This window comes from Calonectris borealis, chromosome 2, assembly GCF_964195595.1.
Source record: "Calonectris borealis chromosome 2, bCalBor7.hap1.2, whole genome shotgun sequence".
Classification (NCBI taxonomy): domain Eukaryota; kingdom Metazoa; phylum Chordata; class Aves; order Procellariiformes; family Procellariidae; genus Calonectris; species Calonectris borealis.
This window is the reverse complement of record NC_134313.1, coordinates 6786004-6807137: the sequence shown is the minus strand read 5'-3', so window position 1 is coordinate 6807137 and position 21134 is coordinate 6786004. Positions and strand designations below refer to the sequence as shown.

At 39.8% G+C, this 21134-nt stretch overlaps 1 protein-coding gene across 1 annotated transcript in view; it reads right to left on the bottom strand.

Moving 5' to 3' along the window:
* FAM135B (family with sequence similarity 135 member B) overlaps positions 1–21134 on the bottom strand; it is a 149691-nt gene that overhangs the window by 63681 nt on the left and 64876 nt on the right. The window contains exons 3-5 of the mRNA XM_075141118.1: positions 13210–13349; positions 6077–6147; positions 4003–4176 (exon numbers count right to left, since the gene is read on the bottom strand). Coding sequence (XP_074997219.1) covers positions 4003–4176; positions 6077–6147; positions 13210–13349 — 385 coding nt within the window. The remainder of the gene's footprint in view (positions 1–4002; positions 4177–6076; positions 6148–13209; positions 13350–21134) is intronic.

The following is a 21134-nucleotide window of genomic DNA, read 5'->3' as shown; positions in this document are numbered from 1 at the left end:
ATATTAACAAGTAAAATCCTGAAAGTATGTATGAAAGTGGGGAATAGAATAGAAAGTTGAAGAGAATCCAGAAACCTGAGGAAATTAAACCCCTTTCTTGTGCAAACAAGAGAAAACAGGTTTGCCAGCTGCCTGTGATGAAGGATCTTGCTTATTTGCAGCAATTTCAAGTGTTGCTTTTTTTTTTCCTTGGATTTTTTTTTTTTTTTTTCATTCAGATTGAAAATGTTTTCAGCTGAAGCCCAAGAGCCAGAGTAAGAAAGACCACAGATGCTGTGGCCATCGAGCGAGCTGGATTCCACACAGCCCTCAGACAAAGCATGGCTTTGGGGAGACCAGTCTGTACAGATAGTAGCAGTCTGGTGCTGAAACACAGCTCTTACATTTCCAGAAAGCTTTCAGGGGAAGAAAGCATAAATCATCTGAAGTCACTGGATAAGCCTTCAGTAGAAGACGTGCCAACCAGATCCTATTGTCCACGTTACTTAACAGGAAATACAACATACAGGGAGATGTATTCGGTGTGGGAAACTGTGTGTGTGTGTGAAACTATGTATGCGGGTACTTCTTTCAGAGATTATTTACGAGTTGTATTTTTATTTATAAACAGTAGCATATGCTAACTCCTCTTGGGAAGCAGTGGTGCAGAGGTCTATGGAATTAATGAAGCGCGTAACCATGTTTCTTGCTGTTTGTTTCCTAAATGAGTCCGATATAAGAAAGGCACTGAGCTTGCAGCATGCCTGAGACTAAGTAGACCTGTACGCCAGAGAGACGGATGTGTCCTTTTGGGAAAAGTAGAAATATTTCTTGAAGTCTGAACTGTGCTGGAGCAAAGCGCCTTTTCTAACAGCTGATACTGGGCTAATAACTGCTGCTTCCACTTACAGACTGGACCAGTAGCAAAGCCAGTGACAGGGAGCTAAAGGAGAAGTCAATGCCTCAGGCCAGAAACCAAACTAATTTACATAAAAGACAAAACAGAAAACTGGAGTGCAAAAGCCCTAACTCCTCCTCGCCTTCCTCCTGCAACTCTCTACTCACATTTAGCCTCTGGAGCTTAGGCAAGAGAATAAAAAAGGTATTTAAGCAGTTTGTGGAGGCCGGTGCATTCAGCAGGGGAGCACTCTCAAGCCTGGACATTGTTCACTTTTTCTGTTCAGTCATCCTGGGCAAAATGAGGTTGCCAGAGGCAAGCCCTTTACTTTCCAAAGAGAACTGTCATTTCGGTGATGTTAGGAGAGACGTGCCAGCCAGCTCCTGCTCTAGATTCTCCTCTGTTTCTCCCACATCCCAAAAGTCTGAAAACACTGCTCTGTGACCTGCAGCTGCCCAAAGCGTTCGGTGCAGGCACCGCCGACCTGCTGTCACGGCAGGAGGGTGAGGGTCTTGGGGTCCGCGGCGGCACGGCTCCAGCCCTCTGCTTTGCAAGCAGCGGTGTGACAATGTCCTGCTGTGCCTGGCAGAAAGGTTTGGTTGTAGGGGAAGGTGTAGGTGAGGGGAGCAGTGTTTCAGGTCACAAAATTTCCATCCAGAATCCTGCAAGCATCCCAGAAACTTCACTCATTCTCAGTTTGGTAAGAGGCAAGGGCTTCAAAGTATCAAACCTAATGTAATATTTATTGTATAAGAATTATTAACCAGGACAAACATCAGTATCAAAATGTTCACTTGTCAAAAAACAGGAGGTAACGGGGGCACCCTGGCAATGTTTACCCAACAGGAGCTATTTGTGGGTGTACATTACCCTGCAGGGAAAGGCCTGAATCGGTCTTGCTGGTTTCTCTATTGTTTTTACTGTTTAAATACAGGCAACAGGGAAGGACTTTGGGGAAGAGTATCTATTTTGCCAACAGAGCTAACAAAATAATGAAAAGCTGAGTCCACAGGGCATATGTGAGCAGATAGCTGTGCTTCAGGCAAAGTTGTTTTCCAGGACAACTTCAGGACAGCAGTGAATTTCAATTTTACATACAGATCTTTATTTTCAAGGCAGGTCTAGAACTGTTATTGTTTTAAATTTAAGTGTATATGTATGTGTAGAAGTAATGTGTATATACATGTAAAGTACGTAGTATGATGGGACAGTTTAAGGCAGCAAACTAAACCACAGTGAAATACTGCATAGATATTTTTCCCAGACAATGTAACTATCTTGTGTTTATTTTTTCTATAATGTGACGAAAAAGACTTTCCAGTCATTCGGGTTCTATTGTGTTACAAGAATAAAGATCTGATTTTGCAATTAAACCTTTTTTGATATGTTCCAAGTAAACTCCAATGATAAGTGGGAGGAAAGAGCAGGAAAAGCTCTTTCTTCTCTTTCCTTAGAGGAGGAAAGCTCTGAGCTGGGAGAAAAGCAAATAAGTTTTAGTTGGCTGGTTTTGTTTCAGAATTCTTGGAACTGGCATTTCTTTTACACTAGTGTCTTCACCCTGATTTATATTTAGAGAACGCGTGATATAAAAACTCTTCAGGTTTGGAATATTTATCAAGAAGAAGATAAATCTTCAGTATCACATTTTAAAATTATTTTACTGGCTTAAGCAAATGAGACTCTATATTGTGTTGTCAAAAATCTTCATTCCACTGCATTAAGTAAAAATGCAGTATACCTCATAAATGTCCACGAAATCATATTTTAAAAGCTATAATAATATGACTATGGAACAGTTGCTCATCATGCGATTTATGCCTAATAACAGTAACAAGTCTCTGCAGCCCCATTCATTAGAGGATAACAAAGCACTGAAAACAGTCATTAAGTCTGATAACTATTGTTCTTTCATCCTTTTATATAGTAGAACAATGGGCAAATTATCTAAGCAAAATTATCTGGTTAGAAGAGTCTGTTACAATCTAATTCGCTATTTAAAAAGTCAACACATAGCAGATGAGAGATACAGCAGTTACCTGTATCTCAGCAGCAGAAGAAAAGACAGATATGTCAGTCTGATCTACTAATACGACCCGCATCACTGTCACAACTCAACCTCTTACAATCTTAATTCATTCTATGGAAGCATGTACAACTGATGCCATTATACAAATGGAGAACTGAATCAAAGATGTATTAAGTCAAAACACGAAACCTGAGAAAAAAAAGAGTCTACAGGTTCATTTTTTCTTTCTGACACTGTGCTCTTTGCACAATATTTGACAAACTTAGGAGTCTCCTGGTCATTTGGTAAATGGCAAGGCCTTGCTGGAGTAAGGGAAGCTGAACAATGCTGAACACTGCATTTTGCTTCAGGACGAAAGGAGTTCTCTCCCTCTCAGCACTCTTTATCTCCCGTGATGTCAAGATTGGACACAAAGTAAATTGCCAGAAAGACCTTTGCTTCCCCTCGCCTGCTCTAAATATTAGAGGATATTGACCTCCAGCCCCATTTTATTTGAAGTTGTTCTGAATTATTTTCTTGTCATTACGAATCAGATAACATAAATCACACCTAGACCCCATGGCAGCTTGTATTATACTGCTGCATGGTTAAATCAGCAGATGATGCTGCAAAGGAAAAATTCCACAGAGCCTTATCCAGTACTGCCTCATGCATACCTCCTTCTAGCTGTGTTATGGATTATGCTAATGCACAGAGGCCACAGATGAGTTCAACTGTCCTGAATGCTCTACAAAAAGACGGGGCGGGGGAGGAATATAAATGCTCTTAGTTGCTTTTAGACTAAAAAGGAAAAACAGCCAAGGAGAAGAGAATTTTCACTTTCCTTGTGTTATAGACGGGGAATAGAGAGATCAAGACGAATCAAAATTTCTGAACCCTTTCCCAAAGGTTTTGCTAGTTTTTGATCAAACCCCTAGTGTCTTATCAAGGGAAGGAGCCTGTGTCAGAGGCTGGCTCTAAATCCCAATCTCCAGAATCCTAGCCCAGGACCAAAAAACTTGAAATGAAATTTTCCTCTCTGCTTCTCCTATGCAATAAGCAAATGAACTCAGAAGAGGAATCTCCTCTGCCTTTCCACAGACATTTCTGTGTCCTTTACCTGATCAGAGGCTGGTGTAATGCTACCAGTGACGCATGCACCGTGACGGATATCACTGACAGGTGGAAATAGTCAAACATGACAGGAACATGATGGTGCAGACCTCTCCGGGGGTGGAAGTGAAGACACAGTGTACGGCTGCTGATCATGGGGATCGCTGGAACATCTCTCAGCCTGGAAGAGAAAGAGGTTTACAAGGATTAGTGAAAACTTGAGTTGTCACAGCCTGTAACATGCTACAGGTAGCAGACTGGGAGACGGCTTGAGGTGAATTTTTATCACTTCCCAGCTTCATAAGGGTTTACATAACTGATGAGTATCTTGTGTTGTACTTGTGCCTAGTATAAATATAAATATAATATAAATATACATATACATATAAAAATAAATAATAAATAACAGATGTAGAGAGATATATAAATATACTGTATAAAAGAAAAATAGATGTGATGCAATTCTGGTTTCCCCTGGTGATTGTCCTTGATGTCCACCTATGCACTAGTTCTGGGGACATCAAGAACTAAGTAGCAGAAGGAAAGGCGTTTAGCAAACTGCTCAGCTTATTTGAGTGTTCATAGCCAGGACAGCTCACTACTTGTGATTTTCAGTGTAAGAACAATCGATTCGGGCAATCTGTGAGAGTTAGAAGCAGTCTTGTGTCAGAGAGAGCTGAAAATATTCAGAGTACCTTTCCAGATAGCTGATCTTCCGAAAACACTCTTTGCAAGAGGCCAAAAGAAAAAGAGTAGGTGAAGTAACTGCAGAGAAACAATACAAGTTGGACTGGTTTTTCCTTTTTTCAGTAAAAAAACCCCAAGAGTTTAAATTAAAGTTTGATTATAACTATTCCAGAATAACTTTTCTTGTGTGCAGTCAACCACATGACATCTGAGTCACCTATAGGGCAGGAGATTGAGATGTAAACCTGGAGCATGCCTAACCACATCCTCCCAAGGCAAGTGAAACTCACTTCTAAAGAAGAATTGTTTTACAGCATTAAAGACCCTTCTGAAGTCAATTGTTTCCCAGAGGTAAGAAAACCTATGATGAGATGGTTGAGTGTGGTGCATAGTTAGACCCAAGAAGTGTTTCAATGAGATTTGCAGAATATCCTTTTATGAAAATCACCGCTTTTGTTTATAGTAAATAGGATTAATCATTCAGATGATAACAGGAATTAAATGCATGTGTTAGAGCACAATTTCATAACTTGAAAGCTTCAGTTCTTTTTATTCTTGGCTGCCACTTAATGTTTGTTTTTTCTCTTTTCTAGACCCATCAGCATCACAGCTGATGACTGATGGTCCCGTCCCACCTGCCTGAGAGAACAAGTTTTCACTTTTTGTATCTTGAAGACAAAGGAAACTTGTTCTTGAAATTTGTTTAGGTGCCCTACGGATATGAATAAAATCACATGGGGACAGTCTTAGCTTGAAACACAGCTCAGATGATTTCTCTGCACCCCCTCCCACCCCCCCCCATAAATGCTGCTGAAGTCATTGGAAGCCTTTTCTGTGATTCAGAGAGGCTGAATAACGTCTGGGATCACACTTTCTGCTATGGCTCAGGAAGGGATGCTACTCCCACTTCACCTAAGATTATGGAATCAATTGCAGTGGGAAGAGATCAAAGTCAATGGGAAGACTTTTCTCCTAAAATATAGAGACAGCTTTGGTTCTTATACAAGAAAAGCGCTTTGCATGTTCATACACTCATCTTCAGCCAGAAAATACTTTGTTGTCTCCTGAGATAAATGCATTCCTGAACCACAGCCCCTGTTCACATGGAGGTCAGTGATGATATTCTCTTTGAATTTAACAGCCGCAGAGACAGAGCAACACTTAACACCTTTGAAAACCTCACACTTAAAGGAGAAAAAATGTTGTTCCTTTAAAGAGGAGTATGAGATACACTCTTCAAATACAGAAAGGAGAAACAGAAAGACTTCAACACTGAGGCAAAGGAAAGACTTATCAAAGCTATCCCTTTTTCCAAAGGACTCTCACTTCATGAAAGTAATTTCCCAATTGAACAAACGCCTGCATTACCAATTGAGCTTTAAAACAGCACTTACTGTTGTTCGCTATCTGTAAAGTGCAGGTCCAACTTGAGCTGAAAATCTGCCTCACTCAATGCATCTTCCACCTACAAAAAGAGAAAGGCAAGGTTATCTTTATAAATTGGCACCTACAACATCGGAGCCAAAGGTGGATGGGTTTGTCTGATAAAAGCAAAGGCAAAAACACGCAGCGATAGCAGCACCCTGCCACAATGGCCAAAAGGAGCAAATGCGACAGCAAGTCGAGGCAATTGCTGAAGAAGTCAGACAGAACCAGAGCAGTCAGAGCTGTTACTTTCTCCCAGATGTCCTGTCATGTCAAAAAAACCACTCCAGACAAGAGTAACCAGAGTGCGTAGAGCACTGCATTTGCTGGATGCTTGTTCTTTGCACACCGAGAGTCAGCGGAGTATTTCTGAAGCCGAGCTCCCTCATTGAGCAAGTATTCGTTTGGGTTATCTTGTCAGCTGAATGAGAACAAGGACCAGGTTTTCTTGGTTGAGAAATACCCATGAATCCTTCTGATTACCTGCCTGTAACTAATGCAAGGTTCAAAATTTACAGCTTAAAACAATCAGAAATGGCTCAAATAATTCTGACAATTTCTGATCTCTCATCATTAGCCTTTTAGTTTGTTTCTCAACAAACTGAGGCTTTCCTGTCTCCCAGTCACTCTTTCTGGCCCTTGACGGATTCATGGAGGAAATTTGTCATCGATTCTCACCTAGACCATTTTCTCTGCAAAATTCAAAGGCTTTTGTTGTTTTTAAAGCTTCAAATAATGGAAGTTTAACTGTTCATTTTGTTGCAGGGTACTGAGCATATTTATACATGGTAGGATTCAGCTTGCCAAGTACACTGAAGATATCATGTGTGATCATAAGCCGGCTCACTGGTACCTTCATCTAACAGGTCCCACCAGCAAGATTACCCTTCTTTTATTGTCAATAAAATACTTTAATTGGATTTTCTGAAACAGTACATGAAGGAAGCTGTCAGTTCGTTACCTTCACCTGCAAAGGACTACATTGGATAACACATCCCAGCTTGGCACATTTAAAGCAACTATAATCAATGGAAATAAATAAATTAGAATGGAAGAAGGACTAAGCTGCCCAGCACTTTTTCCTTCACTCTTTTGGAATGTCTTTTCTTCCCCAGCAACGTAGGTTTAGTAGAATAAAAAAAGTTTTTATTTCTAAATGGAAATATGAACAAAAAATCCCTCATTTTATCACCAAAATAGTCTTTTTCTGTGAGTGTAAGCATCCTTTATTGTTTACCAGAGTACAATAGGAGATGCACAGGAATGCAGCTGGAAAAGTAGACTTGTTCGCTGGGGATAGGGTATTATAAATACAACTTCTTTTTACCCAATTTTTGCCACAAAAAGGTGAGATGAGACATCTAGGTTCTGTCTTTTGTGAGTGGAAAGCAACAAGCAGATGCATACAGTGAGCTGACCCATCCTGAGGTAAACATCTGAAAAGGACAATTGATTTCTGTTTGTGCCTGTCTCTTTCCATTGACAATAGATAGAGCCGAGAGAAATATATTGGTCTAGATACACTTGAATTTTAGATGGCTTAAGTTAGACAAGATGAATTCTACTTTCTCCAGCTGATTAGCACCTTCTTAACAACAGACTATACCAAGGCACTGAAGGCAATGTCGGGGGTATCCAGCCTGCTCTGACAGGTAGGATTCATAAAATATGTAACATGAAACATGTTTAGCTAGGTTTTCCAAAGGTGAAACTCCATCTGCAGTGTGCCTTTTTTTGTTGAAGCAAGAAAATTGAGAGTCAAGGATCAATTGTACTTTGACAAAATGATCAAAGATGTAAAATTTAAACCTTTCTGAAGCAATATGGTATTTCTTCTAACATGACCACAGGCACAGAGATGTGAGAAGAAAATTCCAGCTTCTGTTTACTGAAAATGTGCTTTCTCTTTTGTTTTTGTCTCAAAACACCTGGAAGTATGTCTTTCAGAAAAAGACTTTTTCTTTTTTAATGAGTTGTTGTCACTAAAAATCACAGTTGCTGGCAGTTGCAAAGGAAATAATCATTATTGAAGCTACAGTCTGAATTTAAAGTAGGAATTCAACTCAAGTATAGTGCTTCAGACAAAAAACCCTCATCCTCCAACAGAAGGGATGAAATTTTGGATCTGTGCCTAATACTGCTGAGCACCTGCAACTGTCACTGAAATCTGAGTCTGTGTTTAAAACAAGTTCAATAGGTAGTGACACTAGCTCAAAACACCTTGAGGCAATGAGCAGATGTCTGAGAGACGTAGAGATATTCATCACTGCATGGGGTCATGCATTAAGGTGCAAGTATAGGATATTTTTAATCCCAAAACTGTATTGAAATCAGACTGTTCAGAGTAGTGCAAAAACTCACAGAAAATCAACTCACAGTTCTCAGTACGGAGTTTACGTGTTTTCCTTTGTGTATTGGAGGTGTAAATATTCAGACAAGTGAAAATTGGACAGTTGTTCAAAAATCACCTGACTCTTCATGAGAAAATTTCATTAGAAGGCTTATGCATAGGTTGAGACACAACAGAATTACATACACTGATTACATGACACAAGTTACTGTACAGCTTTGATACCTGCTGGACTTTCCTGTGTTTTACTTTTTTTCACTTATTAGAACCACAGGTACATAAGATCCTTTACATGGGAAAAAATGAAATGGCCTTTCCATAGCTCATACAGAAGAGGCACTGAAATTTCTATCATTCCTCAATCTCCTGTATGAAATAATATTGTCCTTAAAAGAAATACTGTCTGCTTCTTTTAGCACTACTGGGACTATTATGGTGTTTTCCACAGTTATCATTTACAGACTGTATAATTTTCCAAAAGTTTGACAGACTATCAGATTTTTTTATTATTTTTTTTTTCCCCTGAAGAAAAGCTTTAAAATTTCACACCAACATACTTAAGAAATTAGCCTGAAAAATTTCTCTGGAATATAATTAGTGTTTGACTAGCTAAGCCAAGCAGTGTTCTCCCAGATACTCTGTGAAGTGTCTTCCAGTGGTTTTTACAAAGTTCTTTGACCTTTCAGCTGTATTAATGATTAAAATCACAGCTCATGAAAGAAAAAATAAAGATCTGTGTTTGTGGAAATACATTCGTACTGAACAAGGAATATTATTCTGTTCTGTAATATTCCTTACACCCAAATAAAAGTAAAGGAAATTCAGAACGTCTGACCTCTGGGAAATATTATTGCATTTTACATGCTGATCTTGTCTCTAGTCAAAAATCAAATAAGTAGAAAGAGTTCTGAACAGAAATTTTGAAAACTTTCTTTGAAATAGTACATGCATTTCATTCTTTTTTCTCTCCTAAAATCAAGCAAGACTAAAATTAATTTTTTCATTTCTGATTTGATTAATTCTTCATTGTTTGCATCGGTTTAATATTACTCTGCATTTTCTTGTAACATCATCTTGTGTCTTGTGGAAAATAAAGTCTGCAAATTCAGTATCCTGTTCTCCGTTGCTGGAGTGTGCCTACATTTCCCCTAGTGCTCCCACCTTGGGCCTCGTAGCTTGTGCGAAAAGACCCCACATTCGTCTGTGGGCACACAAAATTTTCCAGAAGGTGCTGTCCAGAGTTCAGGCTGTTTTCTAACCTTTGCGTCTCTTGCCAAAGGACCGCACTGATAGGGAAACTCATTTTATTGAACACTATTTGGAATCTGTACAATAGAAAGCATTTGTATTTAAAAACTGAAAGTATTTATCCAATGAAAAGTATATACAAAGCAAAGTACTCCAATTTCTGTTGAACTGCCCTGGAATCAAGTGCATCATTTCAGTTCTGAATTCTAATTTTTCAAGTTTACATTTACATCTTTGGTTTAGCTTTTAAGAGCTGCAATAATAGTTACAAGTGAAGTTTCCAGCATTCTTGTGAGGTACTTCCATAATATTTAACCATTTAGCCAGAATGTCAGACTGAATGATCTGGATGTGCAATCTCATTTAAATTTCTCCAGAAAGTACAAAATCTAATATATTGTGATATCCCAGTGTGCCTCACTTTGTCCTCTCTCTGCTACTAAATTGTCCCTGAATGGAGCCAGCAAGCAAAGAGACAGACAAGTTACCTGTTTTACTGCTTGATGAAAGAGGCAAAGCTCCTTCTTTAATTAGAATGAAAGCAAACGCTTATGAAAATAAATTAGACTTCTTTGTAACACTAAAGACTGCCTCAGCCCTGCAATATTGTTTCCTATGAATTCAAAGAATGCTGCATTCTGGGATAATATAGAAAAAGGCATCTAATAAACCAGAGAGTTTTAAAGCACCATTTATATGGTGAAAGGTATGCTCAGTGCCACTTTTAGGTGGATAATTGAGGTTTCTTCCATTTAATGCCAGACAAAAAAGATGTATTTCCATATTTAAGCTTATCTAGGGTTATGCAAGAGGAGGGGAAAAAAAGAAAAAAACCCGAAACAGTAGCAAATAATCTAATCTGGACATGCACATTGGGTTTTGTTGTTTGGGGTTTTTTTGTACTGAGCCTATCTCAGCAACCTATCTCATCAACAAAACTACCCTAGCACCATGAGGAGAAAGCATACTGCTCGCTTGATATAATATTTGATAATTCCAGCTCTGACAGCAGAAACTACATGGAGCATACGAACTCAGCACTTCCATTACCCAGTCTAACTTCCTTGTCTATTTATCATAACTTCCATTTGCAGAAAAAGCAGTGAACAGATCCTTCACCCTCAACCAAAAAACCTCACCATGGCACACAATTGGCACAAAAAAGGATTTGCATCTGTTGTGTGTTAAATAAGTTAAGAAGTTATGAACAGAGATAGTATTTAAAACACTTTACAAATCTCTAGGTGTTTTGACATCGCCACATTGCAAGGATCGCATCCAACATATGAGATTACATGACAGGGATGCAAAACCTTCCCTGAACAATAGCTATGTATATAGTAGGTTTCTTCTGAGCATGGTGCCTAGTGAGGTGGCACACTTTGGTTTCTCTCATATTTATTTGAATTTGTAAGGTTGTGGAGGGCAAGACATCAAAGCAGAAAAAAGAGGCCTGGAAGCATTAAGCAGAAGTGAATTGTGCTAATTTGCTCAACACGCAAAAAGTTTTACAGATCTTTATTTTTTGCATTTGACTCTTTAGGGTCTCTTCAGCAACTCATCTGGGACCAACAGACCTGTTTATCCTCTTATTCTACACTCCTGAAAACCCAGAGCAACTTCATCACACAGAGATAATGAAGTTTTCTCTGTGCAAACCCATTCTGTAAATACAGAATTCGGCAGCCGTCCTTTTCCCAAGGGACCTCCTATGAAAAGACAAGTGTGATGCACACAGCACATCAAGAGTCAGAATGAGGTTTAGCTGTGAGGAATCTTGTGGGATTTTTTTTTTTTCATTTTGTGAGGTGCACAACTTTCCTGAATATTAATGCAAAAATAATCAGAAAACATCCCTGCTCAACACAGCGGAAACTGCTATGATTTGAGGGGAGGGACTTTTAATCAGAGATGTTCCGCTGAGGAAGGATAAAATTAATATTCAATTAAGCATGTTGGAACATTTTCCTAACGAATATTGATAAACTTGCATTTAGTAATTTTTCATATAAGCACAAAACAACAATTCTAGGGAGGAATAAATTGATGAGACTATGTTAAAAAAAAAAAACAAAACCCAAACAACAAACCAAACCAAAACACCAAGGAAAAAGTGTGAGGGAAAGGGAAGCATATGAAATGAGCTTAAATTAGGTTTTCCAGCTCTTTTAATTTCTTTTAATTTCTTTTAATTTTAGATCTATATATGACCCATGTATATATGTGTTGAAATCAGACAAAACAGAAATTTTAAATCTCTTCATGCTCAAATACGAAGTTATAAAAGAAGGAGAGGTGAGAATCTCTGGCCGAAGTTCGACATACAGCATTTGATTCAGGCTGGCCGCATAACTAATTTTGATTGCACGCTGATTCTGCAAGAACAGCTGATGTCATGTGTCTCTCATTATCAATGAGAGCAAGTACCAATGCCATATATTTTTTATCAGTCCTTGTGCTGGCAAAGCACAGCGATGACACATTGGGCCAGGCCTGAGTGCCATTCTACTATGACACTTTCTCCCCTTTCTGTTTAAGAGTCCAGTAAAACAGTACTCCCTGTACTGTAGGATTGCTCCTTTCTTGTAGCTCCTGGGAATGGGAGTTATCACTGGAAGACATTAGTTTCACGTCAGTAAGAGGAAGCCAAAGGTGCCCTACAAGGTGGGTGGTTCAGATCATATACTTCCCTTGTGTGGGTGGGGAGTGGATGCCAAATGGGGAGAAGGATCTCAGTATGAACCCATTCTAGCTGCACATGACGGAATGCAAAGAGGTTGTACATGGACTGTAGGGAGGGTAACCTCCAGCAACTCTGCCATGCACTCCTGCAATCAGGAGCACTAAGGAGGAGGGTGAGGAGACCTCTGAGTGGTGGAAAGGCACTGGGTATATCTTGGTCACAGTATTGTCATTGCTGTAGCAAAAACCAGTCACAAGGAGAGAGGAGGAGGAGAAGATGGCAGTAATGGATGGTAGGAGTAGAAGCTGGTCCTAGCAAGATGCAGAAGATTCCCAGTCTTCTCAGTTGAGACTGATCTACACAGATACGTAGAATAAGTGATCTAGTGCAAAAATGACAAATTATGGTTGATATACTTGAGTTACTGATACACTGATTTACCAGTATATGTCAACATCTTATTCCACTGGAAAGTCAAGGTGTAGACTACTCTTCACAACAGGCACAGTGCAGAGCGTCTATCTGACTTAATGCAGATGTTTATAGTGTTGGCATTTACAAATAAAGAAATCACCCCAGGCACCCTTGTCAGCATATGTAATGATGGGTACAGGACAACTGATCTCCTTCTAATGCACATGCTGGTACTTAGTCAGATAAATCATGCCTTTACCTCCACCAGCTAGATTGATGAGACCTGTGACAGCACAGGGACTCCATGACAACTTCTCAAATGGAGAGATCTGTGCAGTGGACACCTAAAGTTAGGTAAGAGGAATCCCAGTTCTCCTGGTTTTTATGTGCAACCCAAGACAACTCACCCTTTCGCCATCCAGAAGCAGGTGCACTCTGAAGTTCATTGATTCATTAAGAATGATCTCTTCGTTTCTGTACAAAATCTGAAATATTCTGCTGTAAACGTTGTTTTCATGAACGCAGGCTGAGCAAAGGCTGGAATCACCTGCACAAAACACAGACAGACTCCTGGTGTGATTTCTGCAGGAAGATTATTTTTTCTCTTATGTTATCTAGGCCAGTTGTATTAGTACTTGTAATTAAACACTTGCATTCTCAAGAATTAATGGTAATGAAGCAGATTGTTATTGTGGGTTGCAGGTTCCCAAACATGGTATTTAAAGAAAATAAATATTAAACTGTAGGCAGGGCGGATTTCAAAATGACAACAGTTGACCCCGTGACAGCACTTACCCTATTAACTTTATTTCTAATGAAAGGTAAAGCATCAAATGTCTTCTGGGGAGGTTTGCTACCCAGCACCATAAGGACTGTGGGTGTTCACCTGTGAAATTTCACCTTTTACCTGCAATGGGCATCTTTGAGAACAGGGAGTTTTCTTGTCATCTCTGGTGCTCCCAGAAGTTACTACCTAGGAGGGGGGACAATAGCCAATAGCAGATCTCAAACGTAGAGCCTGGAAGTGCAGAGGCATCTTAAGTTAAAATACAGAAAAAGAAAAAAGTAACCATTTTTGCAAGATGCCAAAAGTTCTGTGTAATCCTTCAGGCCCTTGATCCATGTGAGAGCTGCCAATTTGGCCCATACAATTGGGATTAATCTGAGGAACTCAAGAACCAAAACTCTAAGCTTCTGCACATTGAATTCAGACAGTCAATAGCTTCATCTGTGTGCTGATGTATCAATCATCACAAATGAACTTCATATAAACTCAGGTGGGATTTGTCCTTCCTAACTTTTAGGTGCCTCCAGTGTATGTATTTTTTTTTAGTTACAATGGAGCCTATGGAATTTAAGACATCATTCATCTGACAAAAATAAAAAGTGCATGCTTTAGATTGCGGCAAAGTTTTGCTTGAAATCCACTGCTTACTGAGTAATTCTTCTTCCACTAACAGGAAAACAGTGTGACTTGCTTAGCTGTACAAACCCACATTGGAGGCAACAACATTTACTACAGTGAATTCCTTCCAGAGGAGCCTGCCACGACTGTGTGACTATTTAATGAACAACTGGGCACCAGAGTTAGGTACTTTCAAGTTGTATCTTGGCTGTTAATCAGAATCCCCTGCTAATTCTGTTCTCATAGCCCCTGAGAAACAACTTCTTGCAAAATTTATTCAGAGCTAGTTTTGTCCCTTTCCAGCATTCAGTGCTGTAAGAATCTGAGCTTTTGAAATATAGTCCTTTAGCAAGTGGTATTTTGGAACTCTCCTGACAAGGCGTGCTTAAAAAAGGTGTACCAGTATCAGTCCTTCAAAGATCTGTGATCATCATCAGGAAGCCAGCAGGCACATGCTTTTTACAAAGAATAGTTTTTCAGAAGGTACTTCTAGGAATTTGGGCCTTTGCAGAATTGTTTTGAGTCCATGAGCTGTGGTAAGATAAAAGTCCAGCTCAGAAAGTCTTAGGGACTGCTGGTTTGTCAAGAGTTTCAGATCAGAACAGGTCTATTCTGCTGTGCTAAAGCTACTGCTTTGCTTTTCAGTGCAAGAATCATACATAATTTGCAATCAGAAGAGAGTGATTCAAGACTGACGGAGGACTAAAGATTTCCTGTGGTAAAGTTTGGTCAGGTGGGGGCAAAAAATAAAAGAAGAGAAAGAACTTTAAAAAAAAAAAGTACTAAAGGCCCCGGTAGACAAGTGAATGGAGTTTTGTCATTATAATGATTAGTTTTTGTGGTTCCGGTCTGCTGGAACTGGAATAGTGCAGACAAAGAAGTACCTTCTCAAAAGAAAAAAAAAAAAAATCATATGGGGCATGGGGAAGAGTTGATTAAATACCAATAACACCAACAAGACTTGAGCTAATTAATTAGCAGGAGCATAGTGCTGTCATCCAGAGTACATTCAAATCATTTTCCTATTACTGACTTTTACCAAGCACACCCAGGAACAGCTTAAGTGTTTCACCCTGCTATTGTCTTCCCATCACATATCCTGCACAATAGTTATGCATAAGTCCAGGCAGCCTAGGTAAATACACATTCATTTCCTTGTGCTACACCAGTTAGGTTAGAATGTTTCAGCCTGATTAGCTCTTCAAAAGCATGCGGTCATATTTATTTTAATTTAAACCTCATCATATTAGAGACACTGCAAAAATTATATTAGAGGTATAATGCATTCTTATTCCTAGCTGGCAGACAAAGGAAGCTTTGTGTTATTTGATTTGGATATTGATATACCGGTACTCTTCTAGGACGGAAAGTTTAATGTCATTTTCTTTTCAAACACACTCCTGCGCAGACCACTCCTAGTGTGTAATTGCTTTAGAGGCTAGATTTGCAAGGTGGCATAAAGAGTCATTTCTCTTGCTGGAAAGGTCGAAGTCAAAGACATACAACAATGCTTAGAGTTGTCTCAAATCAGTGTGAGGGAATACGATACTACAGGGCCAAAAATTGCTCAGTTTTAAGCAGAGAGATCTACCTTTGCAGAGGTCTGGCAGAGAACTACAGCAGATGAGTGCCACATCATCTCCCTGCCTATTTCAATGGCCACAGCCTGCTTCTTTCTCTCCTAAAGTATGGCATACGGCTGCGGCAGGAGTTTTCTCAGAGGAGCGCTTGGCAGCATGAAGATGTCTTAGTAATGCTAGCAGCAATGCAGGCATCCTGCCTCTCAAAGCAAAGGGGAACGACAACATCTCCATAGATATTGCCCTTCAGGCAGTAGCACTCACTGATATGTTCTGTGCTTCACGGTACAGCCACAGACCAGGCTGTATGACTGTACTTGAGCTTCTTTCACTAACAAGAAATGGTACCTGCACCAAACATACTCTTCCTTAGTCTGCTCCATGAAAACATCATCATCCCGGTAACTTTTACAAACTTCCCCTTGTTCCTGGGATACCTGCTGACACTCATGTCTCTCTAAACCCGCAGACTTTTCTGCTAGCAGGCAGTGGCGATAAGGTTGGCTTTTGCCACGGCTGACATAGTTCAGAGAGGGTTGCTGGCAGGAGACGTGGCAGATGTACCCCTGTTCACACAAGCACCTCTGTCCTTTGGCACAAAGCACTGGATGGTGTGAGAGAGAAGCCTGAAACGATAGGCTTTCCCAAATCTCTTTCTAGCATAACCTCGGTTACGCAAACAGCTCTGAGCTATGCCTGCACTGCTCCGCAGGCACATGCGGCCCAAGGAAGACAGACAGAGCGTGTGGAAACTGCTGGGAGCTCTCACTCCCTGGTGAGAGCTGGAGCTAAGACTGTATTGACCTGCATTTAGCTCTTTATTCTACAGTTTCAAAGGCTTGAGCTTTGGTGAACTCATCAAGGAAAGTCTAATTTTGTGGTAATGAGCTTTTGCTAAGTAAATTTCTGTGTTAGGAGATTTATTTGTGACACTTGCAGTGTCCCTTAAGCTAGAAGGAATCCTATTTTCCTGTGCCCTTTTCCTAAGTGGCTATTCCATTTACTGCTTATCTTCTTTGGGTTGAATAGGTCTTCAAATTATCTGGAAAGTGACAGAGCTCTCAGGGCTGTAAGAACCATCGCAAGCATGAACAGGACAGTTGTGCTCCACAACCATTCATTTAAAAGAATGAGAAAAGCCTGTTGATGCATCTCTCTCTTTCTATTCTTTCCAGAGAAAATATACTGCCATCTCACCACCACCCCTAACAATCCTTTTACAGACTATTGAGTAATGGCATTTTATAAAAAGGGAGGGAAAAAGGCTCTTTGCAGTTGTGCACGCTTTCATACACATAGCATAGGTTACCTGTATAGACCAGTCAGTATATCATGTCCTGCTTTCCCACTGTCTCCATATCCAATTTACCAAGCTCCCCCAGGTACATTCTAGTCTACCTAATCTTCCCATCTGTAAGTTTCTATAGATGGAGATTTCTACATGTTATTGCAGCACATCATACGGAAATTATTCATCTCTTTAAAGAATCAGAACAAGGCTTTGCTATCCTGGAGGCCCCTGAAAACGTCTGTCCAGATAATCTTACAAGGAAGGAACTGATGGATAGGTGACCTGTAAACAAATTTGTTACTTACTTTCAGCCTAATTTAGTGAGAATAGAAACTATATCTTTCTGACGACCACTGCCAGTAGGAAGGAGCTAGGTTGGGGGGTGGGGGGTGTCTGTGGCAGATGTGCAAAAGCCTCTGAAGAATGGAATAGAATAGAATAGGAAAATATAGAATAGAATAGAATAGAATAGAATAGAATAGAATAGAATAGAATAGAATAGAATAGAATAGTTTTGCATAATACCTCAGAGCATATAATGAGAGTTGGGGTAGGAAACTAGAAAAAAGTAAGCAACAGATAAGAAAATCTGGTTTAACATCTTCAAGAAAAAACACTGGAACCTGAAGGACACCACCAGAAACCATAGTCCCCTACAGAGACATGTGACATCTGGTCAAACTCACTTAACCATCGGTTTGCTCTTAGTAGTAGGTATAATTTGATAAAGTTGATAATGAAATCAACGTTAGTTGACTAATGTGCTACTCTATTGTGTTTTGAAGGGGTGTGATATGCCAGAATATCTTGCCCTTCTTGAAGGACTCACAGGTACATCAACCGAAAGTATTGCCTGGCCAGACTGGCAGCATCCCTCGGCTGGTGCAAAGCTGTGACAGGGACCTCAGTTTTCCTGATTTTCAAATGTTTTCATTTGTGTTATTTCCCTCGGCAGCACCCTCACACCACTTCTGTTCATGTGAGGAGAGGAAGACATTTCTAGGGAAAAGTAATCAAAGATGTTGATAATATTTTGCAGGTCAGAACTGTTCCCCCGACCTTTCTAAGATCCTAATACACACACCTGATAGATTAGCATTCCTTCTCCCAAACTCCACTGGCAAATTATCCTAATTGTTCTCCCCAGATATCCCACTTTCTTCATTTTTCAGCTCTGAGCTTTTATAGCATCCTTCCTCTGTTTTCACCATGCCTAAATTATCTCCCTTCTTCCCTTTACATCTCCTTTCTTTGAAACATCCTTTACTCACTTCTTTTTTTAACCTCTATAAAAATGGTTTGAGAAGTTTCATAGTTGTTCTATGTCAATAACATTTCCACGGAGCAAACAAATAACGAACTCACCTTGGCAGAATCAACTGACAATGACACGTGCATATCTCAACCTCTGATTTCTGCCAAGGAGAGACTTTGAAATGGCTATGCCTTGGTGTAGCTGAGACTTGATGATGAATGATTTCCCCAGAGCCACCTAAGTCATATGAACTCTTGCTGTTTGCAAAGCAATAGGATTGGCCGGTTTTTATGCCCTCTGCGATCTGTTTGGCGTGTAAGTGATTAGCATGCTCCAATCTCGACAGCTAGGTTCTTCCCATAATTACATTTTCGATTGTGCTTCCTCCTGATGTCTATAACTGCCAAAGAATACTGGAATAAATGTTAACCAACAAACCTTTCCAAGGATGGTAGGCATCTTGGTCTGAGACCCAGATTTGCCCAAGAGTATTGGTATAATCTGACCTTTGAGAAATGCTGGAGTTTTGTTCGTATTTATTTTTTCAGGGGTTTAAAACATGTTAATGCCTAATTGCACAGCCCCTAACTCAGAACTCTCGCATGAGGTAACGTTCCTATGACAGGAGGGTACCTTCAAAGCCTTGAGTGAAAGGCAGTATGTTTTAGAGATTTTCTAAAGAAAAAACAACAGTTAGAAAGGAAGAGGTTCTCAGTTGTAGTACTACAGAGACCACGCACAGTGAGCGTGATCATCATTACACCACTTTGCATTATTTTTTAACTCTGCTTCCAAGAGGTACCGGAAGCATGAAGAAAGCCTTGGAATTAGGTCCTTGGTTTATCTTAAAATTGACTACTTTGCTAAGAATAACTTTAAATAATGTTAGATTTCCCTACACCACAAGGAGCATAAGACCTTTCTCCAGAGGAAACACATTAAAACCTCCTTCACGGCAAATTTTCTCCTATACAACTTTTCTGTTAAACTTGTAGGACTTGACTACAGCTTTGCTGAGAATTACAGGGGAAAACATCATACTTATACCCCCGTTACCTCTGCTTTTAGTATACTTCAACTTCTGGGTTTGACAAAGAAAGAGCAGAGATGGGATTTACCCTGACTCTGTCCTCTATTCTGCAGCCCAGAGAAGTAAGATTAATTACTGCTTTTTCAAAATAAGGAAGGAGGAAATATGACGACTCAGTCCTGACACTCTGCTGCTGGAGAGATTACATCACTTCCTACACCCCACGCAAGGCAGAGAACAAAGTCAGTCATATCTTTTTTTTATTCTAAATATAAAATTACAACTCCAGGGAAGGTCTTTTAGAAATATGACTTCAGGTTTACATCCTGCTTTCTCCAGAATTATCTCTCTACGGTTTATTGAGCATTGTGCGAGAGGTCTAAAATGAAGAGGGAGTGATTATACGGTCAGGAAAAAATCCATATGGGAAACAGATCTAACTTCAGATCTAGCCTCTTTGATGCCTTTACAACTGTAGCACTGGAAACAAGATAATTACTCAATTGCTGGCAACTACTTGAATCTCTCTTGCTGTCTGAGAAAAGCAGTATTATTATGCTGCTGTTCAGACAAATGGGAAAGCAGGGTTCTGCTAAGTTTTGCTTTAATGAAAGAGACGCTCTTCCATAACGTGGGGAAATCAAGATGCTGCAGTTGTAAACAGAGATTTACTGTAAATATTTCTTTATGAATAACAGTGCACACTTAAAAATTTGTATTTCAGATTAATTCAGAGACACAAGAAACATATCATAGTCTCTATACTTGGGTTCCCACATAAGAAAATCTCAGAGACATATGATACCTTTAAACGCAGATGGGTTCATTCTCCCAGGTCACTCGTGCACAGACAGATGAAGGACATTGGAACGGACTTACTTGAGAAAGAGCTGTGAGCATTTTGAAACCTTCCTACCCACAAACCTTATGTTACTACCCACGCAGACATGCTGTGTCAGCGGTTCATGTGATCTTTCCTAATCTGCTTCAGTGGAAAGTCAACTGTTGGTAAATCACAGCAGAAGGCAGTTTAAACTGAGCTAGATGTCCTTGCCCTGAAGTGAATTGGAAGCAATCACATAGTCTATTAACACAGTTGAACAGGGAGGGCGATAATAAAGGAGTATAGATAGCATTGCCTTTAAAATCTCAGTCTGGACTAGCTGTAGCCCACCTACCTGTAATCTGAGTGATCTCTACAGCACACATCGTCCTGGTTGGAACCGTCATAAACATAACCCAAAGCTATCTAGTGGATGGCTACCTCCCTCACCCACCCAGACACACACTTTGGGCTGTCCTGTCTCTTGGTCTTCAGCATCTGAAATTCCCGCTAGCCTCACAAGGACAGTTAGTTCTTGTTCAGAGTCCCTATAAAATAGGTATGTATTTCCTAATTTCTAAGTTTCCTTGTCATCTAGTTTCTTCTATTATTCACAAAATTCTTAAACACTTGCAGGCTATACTAATTTTGCTATATTTTAGAGAAAATTAAGATATGTGGGCATTCCTCGAAGGAACAGTATGCCATCTTGCTAGAACCTAAGCACCGTACTGCAAAATATGACCAAAGGAGACCGGAAAATCTTGTGCAAATAGCCCTGTTTATCTAACTTGCTTTTTTTCCTTTACCATCTGTTGGAGCCGTATGCCGTCTTAAAGAAGAGCTAATTATAGGTCTCCACCGCAACTAATCAAATAGTGGTAACTGTTGCAAACTTCAGCTGGAAATTTCAGTTCTTTTTTATAAAAATTCCCCCCAAACCAGACA